Source organism: Nerophis ophidion, linkage group LG03 (genome assembly GCF_033978795.1).
Source record: "Nerophis ophidion isolate RoL-2023_Sa linkage group LG03, RoL_Noph_v1.0, whole genome shotgun sequence".
Classification (NCBI taxonomy): Eukaryota; Metazoa; Chordata; class Actinopteri; order Syngnathiformes; family Syngnathidae; genus Nerophis; species Nerophis ophidion.
In genome coordinates, this window is record NC_084613.1 from 25,419,918 (window position 1) to 25,432,360 (window position 12,443).

The window sequence follows — 12,443 nt, forward strand, 5'->3', positions numbered from 1 at the left end:
TTTATTTTATCTAAATAATACTAGTATAGTAATAAAATAATGACATGTTATGTTTATCATTTTGAACCTACTAAAATTTGTCGCAAAACTGAATAAAGAGGAACTTCTTGACAATTTTTTGCCATTTTCCTTAGTTTCTCCTCATCTTTTTGTCAAATACAGCCATCTACACCATTAAGTGAATGATTTGTTAGTCCTCTATCAAAGACACAACCGATTCAGGCTCCACGTGAGTCAGTGTTCCTTTTGACAGCTCAGTTTTAGTCATCAAATATGTAATTCAGTTATTTGACTGAATTCCTGAACATTTTAGTCGACTAAAAGATGAACGCATCTTTGAAGTTGTCTTGAAAGCACTTTTATGAAGGTTACTGCAGACTAGTATTAGTGACATGTTGTCAAAGAGCATGTTAAAATCTTTGAAGTTGTCTTGAAAGTACTTTTATGAAGGTTACTGCAGACTTGTATTAATGACATGTCAAAGAGCGCGTTACAATCTTTTTTAAGTTGTCTTGAAAGTACTTTTATGAAGGTTACTGCAGACTAGTATTGTGACATATTTTCAAAGAGCGTGTTAAAATCGTTGAAGTTGTCTTGAAAGTACATTTATGAAGGTTACTGCAGACTTGTATTAATGACATGTTAAAGAGCGTGTTAAAATCTTTTTTAAGTTGACTTAAAAGTACTTTTATGAAGGTTACTGCAGACTTGTATCAATGACATGTCAAAGAGCGTGTTCAACTCTTTTTTAAGTTGTCTTGAAATTACTTTTATGAAGGTTACTACAGACTAGTATTTGTGACATGTTGTCAATGAGTGTATTAAAATCTTTGAAGTTGTCTTAAAAGTAATTTTATGAAGGTTACTGCAGACTAATATTTGTGACATGTTGTCAAAGAGTGTATTAAAGGCCTACTGAAATGAGATTTTCTTATTTAAACGGGGATAGCAGGTCCATTCTATGTGTCATACTTGATCATTTCGCGATATTGCCATATTTTTGCTGAAAGGATTAAGTAGAGAACATCCACGATAATGTTCGCAACTTTCGGTGCTAAAAGAAAAGCCTTGCCTTTACCGGAAGTCGTAGACGATGACGTCACATGTTGATGGCTCCTCACATATTCACATTGTTTTTAATGGGAGCCTCCAACAAAAAGAGCTATTCGGACCGAGAAAACAACAATTTCCCCATTAATTTGAGCGAGGATGAAAGAGTCGTGTTTGAAGATATTTATAGCGACGGACTAGGAAAAAAAAAAAAAGATAAAAAAAAAAATGCGATTGCATTGGGACGGCTTCAGATGTTTTTAGACACATTTACTAGGATAATTTTGGGAAATCCCTTATCTTTCTATTGTGTTGCTAGTGTTTTAGTGAGTTAAATAGTACCTGATAGTCGGAGGGGTGTGTCCACGGGTGTCTTGACACCAGTGTCTCAGGGAAGTCGACGGCAGCTTTAAGTACGGCGCAAGCTCAGCTGATATCCGGTAAGAAGCGACTTTTTACCACAATTTTCTCACCGAAACGTGCTGGTTGACATTCGGTTGGGATCCATGTTCGCTTGACCGCGCTCTGATCCATAGGAAAGTTTCACCTCTAGGAATTTTAAACAATGAATCACCGTGTGTTTGTGTGGCTAAAAGCTAAAGCTTCCCAACTCCATCTTTCTACTTTGACTTCTCCAATATTAATTGAACAAATTGCAAAAGATTCAGCAACACATCTCCAAAATACTGTGTAGTTATGCGGTTAAAGCAGACGACTTTTAGCTGTGTGTGTGTGCAGCCCTAATATTTCTTAACAGTCCATGACGTCACGTGTACACGTCATCATTACGCTGCGTTTTCAAGAAGAAACTCCCGGGAAATTTAAAATTGCAATTTAGTATACTAAAAAGGCTGTATTGGCATGTGTTGCAATGTTAATATTTCATCATTGATATATAAACTATCAGACTGCGTGGTGGGTAGTAGTGGGTTTCAGTAGGCCTTTAAAATCTTTGAAGTTCTCTTGAACGCACTTTTATGAAGGTTACTGCAGACTAGTATTACTGACATGTTGTCAAAGAGCGTGTTAAAATGTACGCTTTTTTCATGAACATTTTACACAACATCCAAACTTTTTCAGAATTAGGGTTGTAAAAAAACCTGATGATGAAGGTGTGTGTGTGTGTGTGTATGTGTGTGTTGCATGCGCTCACTGCACGCCACCTCCGTGCATGCCTGCATGCCCCCCCGTGCGTGACACTGCACCAGAGGGCTGCGTAAGGCTGCGTTCAGGCTGGTAACTCCTCGTGCGTTCTCTGGCTGTTCCTAAACTAGGTGTCAATTCACAACAGGCTGCAGACCTACCAACTGAGCCCGCCCAGCGTTGAGGCCCCGCCCCTGGCCCTGACCGCCCCGCCCGCCCTGCTAGGCTCCTCCCAGGCGGCCGAGCTCCGCCCGGAGACGCTCATCCAGTGCCAGCAGATCGTCAAGGTGATCGTGGTGGACCAGAGCGGGCGGGGCCGCATGGAGGCCTTCCTCAGCCAAGGCCCGGCCGCCCATCAGCTCATCCAGTCGGCCATGTCCACCCCCGTGCACGTCAGGGAGGGGGACGGGCCCCAGCCACCCTTGCCGCCGCCCCCGCCCCCTTACAACCACCCCCACCAGTTCTGCCCGCCTGACTCGCCCATGCCGCTCCATCACACCATGCCGCTCACTCGCCGCCGTAACTCCAGCGGCTCCCGCAGCATCGTCTGACACGCCCCAGGGGTCCGCCCCGTGCCCACTCGCCCTTATCCTCCAAACTATTTTGGAGTCGCCGGCACTAAGAAGAGCAACAATGCCTCCATGACAAGACAACTAGCTCAATCACCATTGTCAACATGGACGCCATTTTTTTTGGAAGAAGAAGAAGACACAAACAATACACGCCGCCCGGTAGCTGAAGATGTCAGTCCATCTCACCCTCTTTGAAAAGACTATTTTGATCCACATTAGTTTACTAGAAATATGAAGGACGTACGCTTATTTCCTCCCACAGGAGAACCACTCGCACATGAAACCGAACATCTCAGCACAACTAATCAATCCATTTCTTTCTTATCTCGCTAATGTGAAGAAAAAAAAAAAGACATGCCTATCTGTGTCCTTTCTTATTTTAGGAGAAGGAATTTTCCGCGAGGCAAAAAAAAAAAAGGCAGTACTTCATGTACAGAATGATGTCATATGGTCTCATGTCTCATGCTTGTCAAGATAAAGTCGATTCCAAGAAGGAGAGTCGGGGCCACACTGACAATGTAATTCCAAGAAGGAGTGTCGATAAATTGTGTGAATACTCCGCGTACATTCATGATTAATGTGATAACTTTTTATGAATATTTACATACAGTATGTTAACTCCTTATTTTGACGGCCCTAGTATTGCTACACATTCATTTTCTTTACCATTTTGTAAATAAAAAGAATAAAATATCATAACATCGTTTACAAGTGGGGATGGATACCGAACTCGCTACTTTTATAGGCATCGACCGATTTATGTCGATACTACAAGGTTTCGATTCACGTAAAATCAAACCGTGCTATGTTTCCATACCTTGGTTGCACGTGATCGGCTCAAGAAAAGGATCATTCAGGCAGCACTCAGCCAAACTCCCTTTAAGTAATGTTGCAATTTTCAACACCAACAAAACAAGTATACTTGGCAAAAAAAAAAAAGAAAAAACGCTCAAATGTAAAGTAAGGCTTCACTCTTTCCAAATGCGCTAGCTTGATGCTAATTTAGAGTGTTTTTTCCTTAGACAAGCTACTTTTCACATTAGCCATTTTACCAGGCAATTTCAACACCTCCAAGTTTGGCAATGAAAACGACAACTAAGATGAATGTTACAATCAAACAGCTGGTGTGTACTAAGCACAATACTTGGAGTATAAACACTTTGTAGGGCACAACGTCCTGAAAAAAAGATACAGTTCTGCCATCTAATTTCCTGGAAGGTCAACTGCTTTGCAAATGAGACTTAAACGTGTAATAAAACAAACATATATATGACAGTTGTAACGCTCCTTTTTAAATACTACATTTAAAAGTACAATTGTATACTCAAACCATTAACATTGTCGCACACCAAAAATCGGTGCTTTTGAATAACCAGTATCGATACCCAGGTACCGGGAATTGTGAATTATATTTATATAGCGCTTTTTCTCTAGTGACTCAAAGCGCTTTACATAGTGAAACCCAATACCTAAGTTACATTCAAACCAGTGTGGGTGGCACTGAGAGCAGCTGGGTAAAGTGTCTTGCCCAAGGACACAACGGCAGTGACTAGGATGGCGGAAGCGGGAATCGAACCTGCAACCCTCAAGTTGCTGGCACGGCCGCTCTACCAACCGAGCCATGGTACCATTTCGGTTGAAATGTGAACGTTTCACATCCCTACTTACGATTTCCAATAAATTAGACCAATTTCTCTCAAAATAAATAACGCTTTCTTCGCTTTACACCTGTTAAAATAACATAGTAGTTGTAGAAAACATACTTTATTTTCTGAAAAAGAGGACTTTTTTTCCTCACAAAACGGCATTTTTTTATTACTTTAACATAACATCCCCGTGCAACGTATTTTTCGAAAAATGTCATTTTTTTCCCTGTAATTCAACATACGCCATCTAAAAAAAATAAAAATAAAAGTGTGGCCCTCATAATCCTTCATGCTAACACTGTTTATGTCACAGGAAGTAAGAGCAAGTGCTTCCATTAGCCAACAACGACCTCCTGTACTTTGACTATTTACTTCTTTACTTCCCATTGCGGACATTTATTCATCAGCCAGGAAATTCTCACTCGTAGCTTTAGTAGAACGAAAGGACAAATAATTGGAGGTATGCGGGGTCTCGCCACCCCTCCCTCTTGCACTTTTACGTTCTTGCACATAGAAAAATATGACAAAAAAAAAATGCAGCGATGCATTTTTGTGCTGAATGTGAAATCAGGAAAAAGGAGCGTCGGGGTAGAGTGTTGGGTGAAAGTAGTCCTCACTTTTTTCCGCGGGCGCGCATCCAAATACGAGGTGCACTGAGCACGTCTGCTAACCTCTTTTGCACCGCAGAATATATTGGATAAAATATATTGTACATAGTTATAAATATAACATAGATTCTATTCAGAGAACGTGATCCCGCGTCGACGTGCAGGTTTGTACAGAGAACAATCTAGTTTAAAAAAAAAGAAGCCAAAAAAAAAGGAGATATAGTTGCTATATTCAGTGAGGGTGTTCTAAATGTTAGCGTCAGCAGGGAGGAGGCTTTTATAGACTCGGGAGCAGTTACCATGGCAACACAATCATCATTACAGTACCGTGTCATGTTGTTACAGGATTATTAAGAGATGTGTAAAGGGCTATGCTGTTTTGGACAACACACACACACACACACAGCAGCCAAAGCAGTAAGAAATTCATCCTAAAAACTGCTCGTCTTCTTTTCCCTGCCTCCTTTTCGTCTTTTAAGCGACTGACTTGATCCAGCATGTTTGTTTCAAGCGACACACCAGCTTTGTATCGCTGACGTCGGAGCACATTGATGTCATTTTTCTATCTTTTTTTCCATTTAACTTCCTCCTCTTCCTCTTGCGCGGTTGTCATGGAGATGCACCCGCCTCATGCATCCTCACCGTCATGATGAATATTTGCAGCCTCACTGTATTTCTAAATCAAACATATGATTTCTTCAAAGATCAACACGTGGATTATTACTAGAATTATAGAAGAGGAAAAAAAAGAAGGGTGTTTCCATTTTGTTTTGTTTGGAGAGAATGAAAGAATAAAGTAGTTTTTACTCTCTGTGTGTCAGTGTTGGCTTTGATGGAAAGGTTTGCATCAGGTGTGGATGTGGGCGGTCTGATTAGGTTTATGGGTAAAAGTTGTGCGTGTGTTTTCTGCACGCAGGACGCGTGAACTCATTGGTTGCAATATTGGATGTGACGGCGCGCAATGATGCGTGCACATATTTATAGACGGAGATTTACACCATTAATCTTGAAGTTACGACAAAATGCCATTTATTATCCCGTAATGACAAACATTTGATGAAAAAAAAAAATAGTTTAAAGTTCCGGACATTTTCTAGTACAGAACATCTTGTCAAGGGACAATACGATAGAAAGGACAGGTGAAAATACATCGGTACTTGGGGACACCAGTTGTGGCTCGGCTAATTGTTACCAACTGTCACAAATTCAGGTTATGAGCCTCCTCGCCACTAGTTGGCGTGGCGAATGTGGCAGTGAACCCTGTAAGGTCCGACCAAAATATTGCTACTACTCGCTAGTAGGGTTGGGTCACTCCCAATTGATAAATCCCATGAAATCGTATACGTCTAGTCTCTTACGTGAATGAGCTAAATAATATTATTTGATATTTTACGTAATGTGATCATAATTTCACACATAAGTCGCTCCTGAGTATAAGTCGCACCCATGGCCAAACTATGAAAAAAACTGCCACTTAAAGTCCAAAAAATACAGTACTTTTATTGCTATCAGACCGATATCAATATCAAATCAGGTCGCCCCTAACTGCCATACAAGCTGTACACTGACTTTTCTAAAGTGTATCTAAGTATCAACATGTCCCTTGAGAAGATACAATAAAATGCTGACTAAATAGTGAGTTGTGTATTCACTTGTCACTTAATTCTGCCCCTGAAACAAATGACATCTCCCGTTTTTGAATATTAAATACAATTTTTCATGGCACCTCTCAAATTAAAGATGACAGTCTACACCCAAATTACAAGTTGATGGGTTCATTTAAAAATGACCGGGGTGTACAAAAAAATTGATTCGCAGCCGTCTGGCGATTCTTATTCATCTCATTTCTACATAAGATCCTAATTTTCAAAAATTGTTTTAAAGAAAAACAAAAATATTACTTATTTAAAAAAATATATTTTTAATAATACATTTTAGGCCATCTCCATGCAACCAGATATCGCTTTTCTAATATGTCTTATTATACCAACTAGTACACAATTAGAATTGGTTTGAATGGAGAAATGATTTAGAATTGAATATTCACCTTAGAAATTGGAATCAGAACCAATCATTATGTGCCAAAAGACTGACACCCCTAAAAAATATATATTTACTGAGTGTAATAACTGTGTGTACTTCTAAAACACTTCATAATATTAGACATCAAAATGTCACGACCGCTTCATCTGCTAATACTTCTCAAGGGCGCTGCTATAATTCGGCTATACAAGTGTAAAAAATTAGGAAAAAAATAAATACAAGCGGCTGTTATTATTGCCAAGCACTCTTGAGAAAAGAAAAAAAGCAAACACGGGAACAATGTCGGCTTCTCCGCGCAGGAAGAAGTTACAGAGACATAGAAAAAAATATGGCTGGATAAATGATCTTACTAAAACACAAACGAGTTTCAGTATATAACACAATAATGACAATACGGTGTGCAAAAGTGTGATAGAGCACTCTCTACTTGCCCACCGTGAAAACAAGACGTTCCTTGAAGGAGACGCATGTTCCCAGGACGACTTCGTCTTCTTCTAATGAACACAGACGTCTTCTGGCCAAGCTTCTACATTGTCGTCTCTTCCCATTCCAGCTCAACGTCACCTGAAGACCAGGGCATGCACATGCGGCAAGGAGACTATATGACAAATGTGTGTGTGTGTTTATGTGTGTGTGTGTGTGTGTGTGTTACCTTCCATGGCATCCAGGGAGTCCATCTTCTCCAGAGCAGAGTAGCTGACAAACCAGATGGACTGACTGTTGCCTTTGTTGTTCAGTAGTTCTAAAGTGCTCTGGTGCAAGAAGATGTACTGGGCCTGAAACACACACACACACACACACACACACACACACATACATTTCTGAAAATAGCAATCAACACGAGCGGTACATGCTGACTGGGCAAAATTGGAGCATATTCTAATGCATTAATTCCAATTTGTGATGGGAAATTCTATTTTCCCTGTGCTGATACAAAAGTTATGATGATATAACAGAAAGGCCAACCAGGAAGCAGACTAGAATCTTTAGTTGCTATTTATTTCCGCATGAAACATAATGTGTGTGTGTGTACGTGTGTGTGTGTGTGTGTGTGTTCGTTCTGGCGATGCTTGCTTAAAGGGGAACATTATCACCAGACCAATGTAAGCATCAATATATACCTCAATGTTGCAGAAAAAAGACCATATATTTTTTAACAGATTTCCGAACTCTAAATTGGTGAATTTTGGCGAATTAAACGCCTTTCTATTTATCGCTCTCAGAGCGATGACGTCAGAACGTGAGGTCACCTAGGTAATAAAGCCGCCATTTTCTCAAACACATTACAAACACCGCCTCTCAGCTCTGTTATTTTCCGTTTTTTCGACTATTTTCTGGAACCTTGGAGACATCATGCCTCGTCGCTGTGTTGTCGGAGGGTGTAACAACACTAACAGGGTGGGATTCAAGTTGCACCACTGGCCCAAAGATGCCAAAGTGGCAAGAAATTGGACGAAATTTGTTCAAAATACGAGGGTGTGGGGAAAGCCGACGAAATGGTCAGTCGTTTGTTACGCACACTTTACCGACAAAAGCTATGGTACTACAGAGATGGCAAGATTGTGTGGATATCCTGCGACACTCAAAGCAGATGCATTTCCAACGGTAAAGTCAAAGAAATCTGCCGCCAGACCCCCATTGAATGTGCCGGAGTGTCTGCTAAGGCAGACATGGCACAGAGATGTAAGGATAACCTGCAGATGCATTTCCAACGATAACGTCAACGAAATCACAAAGGTGAGTTTTGTTGATGTTATTGACTTATGTGCCAATCAGACATATTTGGTCGCGGCATGACTGCCAGCTAATCGATGCTAACATGCTATTTAGGCTAGCTTTATGTACATTTGTAGCTATATTTGCATCCAGCGTATCCCTCCACCCACATTTAATGCCAAACAAACACTTACCAATCGACGGATTTAATTTGATCCAGTGTCACAAGATGCGAAACTTCCGATCGTTTGGTCTGCACATTTTACCGGCGATGCTAAGGCATACATGGCCGAATAGCGTCAATAGCTATTCGCTCAATAGCTTCAGTTTCTTCTTCAATTTCATTTTCGCTATCTGCCTCAATACTCCAACCCTCCGTTTCAATAAATGCGTAATCCATTGAATCGCTTAAGCCGCTGAATTCAGAGTCTGAATCTGAACTAATGTCGCTATATCTTGCTGTGCTATCCACCATTTGTTTGTATTGGCATTAATGGATGACGTCACAGGAAAATGGAGGGCTTCACGGATAGCGAAAATCAGGCACTTTAAAGCTTTTTTTTAGGGATATTCCGGGATTGGTAAAATTTGAAAAAAACTTCGAAAAATAAAACAAGCCACTGGGAACTGTTTTGTTTTGGTTTTAACCCTTCTGAAATTGTGATAATTTTAATAGGGACATCGCTCTGTATACAAAGTCACCTTTAGGGGACCTGTGACGGTACGGGGACAAAAATGCAGGTCCCCTAAAGGGAAACCATAAACAAACCTTAAACAAAATCTGGTTTAGTGTTCCTTACAATGAAATTTTCATACAGCATGATTATAAAACATGATTACCTTAAATTATGATTCACATTCATATTTTTCCATCCTTCTGTATATGGTAGTTGGAGTTGCAGACACTTGCATTACAGCTAAATAGTAGTTTTTTTTAGTAATGTCACAAAATAGCAGTTTTCAGTAATGTCAAAGAAGATGCCGGATTGGCTTTAACATTTAAGTGGTGAAACTTCCTGTAAGAGGACAGCTGTAGTGCTGTATTCTGAGGATCATGTCATATTTAATTTGAACTTTTTGGTCCTTAGTAATCACCTACAAATGTGTGTGAATTATGCAAAACTATTTAAATTGGGTCCCCATGAACCATATTAACTCTTTTTCACCAGGGTCCCCAGGAGGAATGATCAGCACATTACTTCATCAATACAGAGATTTAAAGACGTTCTTGAGCATACTGGGAAGTGGCCATTTTACCTCCTTTTTTGTATGCCTCCACAACCTGTAGGAAGGGTGGTCCCCACAAGTGATGATCAAAAACTTGGTCCCCATTCCAAATGATAACCAGTACGTGTGTGTGTGTGTGTGTGTGTCATGGAATCATAGGCGTAAGAACTGGGGGGACAGAGAGGGGACGTGTCTGTCCCCAATATTGAAAACGGACGCCCAAAAATGATAGATTTATTCTACTCTGACTGACGTACTTTAATTTTGAAAGCGCAACACAGCGTCGTGTCATCGGCCATCAATGTTAGAAGTGTGAATCTTTAGGCAACTCACAAATCGATGCCATTCCAATTCTTCGGGGGGACGACTCCATTCGCAACCGATTCTCGATTCAAACCAATTCTGGAAATGTATTATTTGTATTGTATTTGTATTTATGATACAAATATTTCAAAACAGGTTATAAAACCTCCTTTTGATGTACAGTGGGGCAAAAAAGTATTTAGTCAGCCACCGATTGTGCAAGTTCTCCCACTTAAAATGATGACAGAGGTCTGTAATTTTCATCATAGGTACACTTCAACTGTGAGAGACAGAATGTGAAAAAAAAAATCCAGGAATTCACATTGTAGGAATTTAAAAGAATTTATTTGTAAGTTATGGTGGAAAATAAGTATTTTGTCAACCGTTTAAAGCTCTCACTGATGGAAGGAGGTTTTGGTTATGGTGTTCTTGGGATGCAACTCAGTATTCTTCTTCCTCCTAACACGACGAGTTGAGTTTATACCAAAAAGTTATATTTTGGTTTCATCTGACCACATGACATTCTCCCAATCCTCTGCTGTATCATCCATGTATCCGTTTGGGTATAAACTCAACTTGTAGTGTTTGGAGGAAGAAGAATACTGAGTTAAATCCCAAGAACACCAGACCTACTGTGAAGCATGGAGGTGAAAATATCCTGCTTTGGGTCTGTTTTTCTGCTAAGGGGACAGGACGATTGATCCGTGTTAAGGAAAGAATGAATGGGGCCATGTATCGTAAGATTTTGAGCCAAAACCTCTTTCCATCAGTGAGAGCTTTGAATGGTTGACCAAATACTTATTTTCCACCATAATTTACAAATAAATTCTTTAAAATTCCTACAATGTGAATTCCTAGATTTTTTTTTTCCACATTCTGTCTCTCACAGTTGAAGTGTACCTATGATGAAAATTACAGACCTCAGTCATCATTTTAAGTGGGAGAACTTGCACAATCGGTGGCTGACTAAATACTTTTTTGCCCCACTGTATATATATGTGCCAAGGAGGGCAGCAGGCGAAGGCCGGGACTAGGTGAAAATTTGCCAATGATACTTGAACTTGCTTTATAAATAATATATTTATTTAAATAAAGCATTTTTTGTCCTCTGTTGACAGCAGTCTTGGCGATAGGAATTTTCAAAATGAGGTCCCATGGACCCCATCAAGTCATAAAAATGGGGTCCCAAAGTAAATTTTTGGTGTCCCTCTTTTTTGGAAGTGTTTTGAAAACAAAGGATAAAAGTATACATTGTCCTGTGATATCTCACATTTTATATTCTGTTTTGGAAAAAGGTTGTCGTAAACGTTACTTAATTCATTAAAATAAATAATATAAAAAGAAGAAACATTTGTATGCATATGTAAATGTATTCAGTTATAAACATTCATTCACTTTCTTCTTTCCTTCATGGATCTAAACTTTACCGCTGCTGGTAGTTTATTTCTATGTTTTATTTAGCAGGATTACAAAGAAAAAACACACAACAAATTCCCAGAACGACCCCCAAAAATGTAAGTGAAAGTCTCAGTAAATACAAATGCCTATTAGGGCTGTGAATCTTTGGGTGTCCCACAATTCGATTCAATATCGATTCTTGGGGTCTCGATTCGATAATATATCAATTTTTTTCGATTCAATTCGATTCGTGATTCAAAAACGATATTTTTCCGATTCAAAACGATTCTGTATTCATTCAATACGTAGGATTTCAGCAGGATCTACCCCAGTCTGCTGACATGCTGGCAGAGTAGTAGATTTTTAGAAAAAAGCTTTTATAATTGTAAAGGACAATGTTTTATCAACTGATTGCAATAATGTACATTTGTTTTAACTATTAAACGAACCAAAAATATGATTTATTTTATCTTTGTGAAAACATTGGACACAGTGTGTTGTCAAGCTTATGAGATGTGATGCAAGTGTAAGCCGCTGTGACACTATTGTTCTTTTTATTTTTATTTTTACAAATGTCTAATGATAATGTCAATGAGGGATTTTTAATCACTGCTATGCTGAAGTTATAATTAATATTGATACTGTTGTTGATAATCATTTATGTTTCACTACTTTTGGTTTGTTCTGTGTCGTGTTTGTGTCTCCTCTCAATTACTCTGTTTATTGCAGTTCTGAGT

The 12,443-nt window shown here is 39.4% G+C and overlaps 2 protein-coding genes across 4 annotated transcripts in view; one reads left to right on the forward strand and one right to left on the reverse strand.

Annotated features, from left to right (window-relative positions):
* LOC133549388 (IQ motif and SEC7 domain-containing protein 3-like) overlaps positions 1-5,834 on the forward strand; it is a 147,135-nt gene extending 141,301 nt beyond the window's left edge. For 2 of the 3 annotated variants that reach the window (XM_061894752.1, XM_061894753.1), the window contains exon 15: positions 2,325-5,834. In XM_061894752.1, the coding sequence (XP_061750736.1) occupies positions 2,325-2,744 (420 nt within the window). In that variant the 3' untranslated portion in view covers positions 2,745-5,834. The remainder of the gene's footprint in view (positions 1-2,324) is intronic. The other variant, XM_061894754.1, reaches the window with a different exon arrangement.
* Positions 5,835-6,032: 198 nt separating this feature from the next.
* ptprq (protein tyrosine phosphatase receptor type Q) overlaps positions 6,033-12,443 on the reverse strand; it is a 100,511-nt gene continuing 94,100 nt past the window's right edge. The window contains exons 45-46 of the mRNA XM_061893772.1: positions 7,715-7,838; positions 6,033-7,626 (exon numbers count right to left, since the gene is read on the reverse strand). Coding sequence (XP_061749756.1) covers positions 7,589-7,626; positions 7,715-7,838 — 162 coding nt within the window. The 3' untranslated portion in view covers positions 6,033-7,588. The remainder of the gene's footprint in view (positions 7,627-7,714; positions 7,839-12,443) is intronic.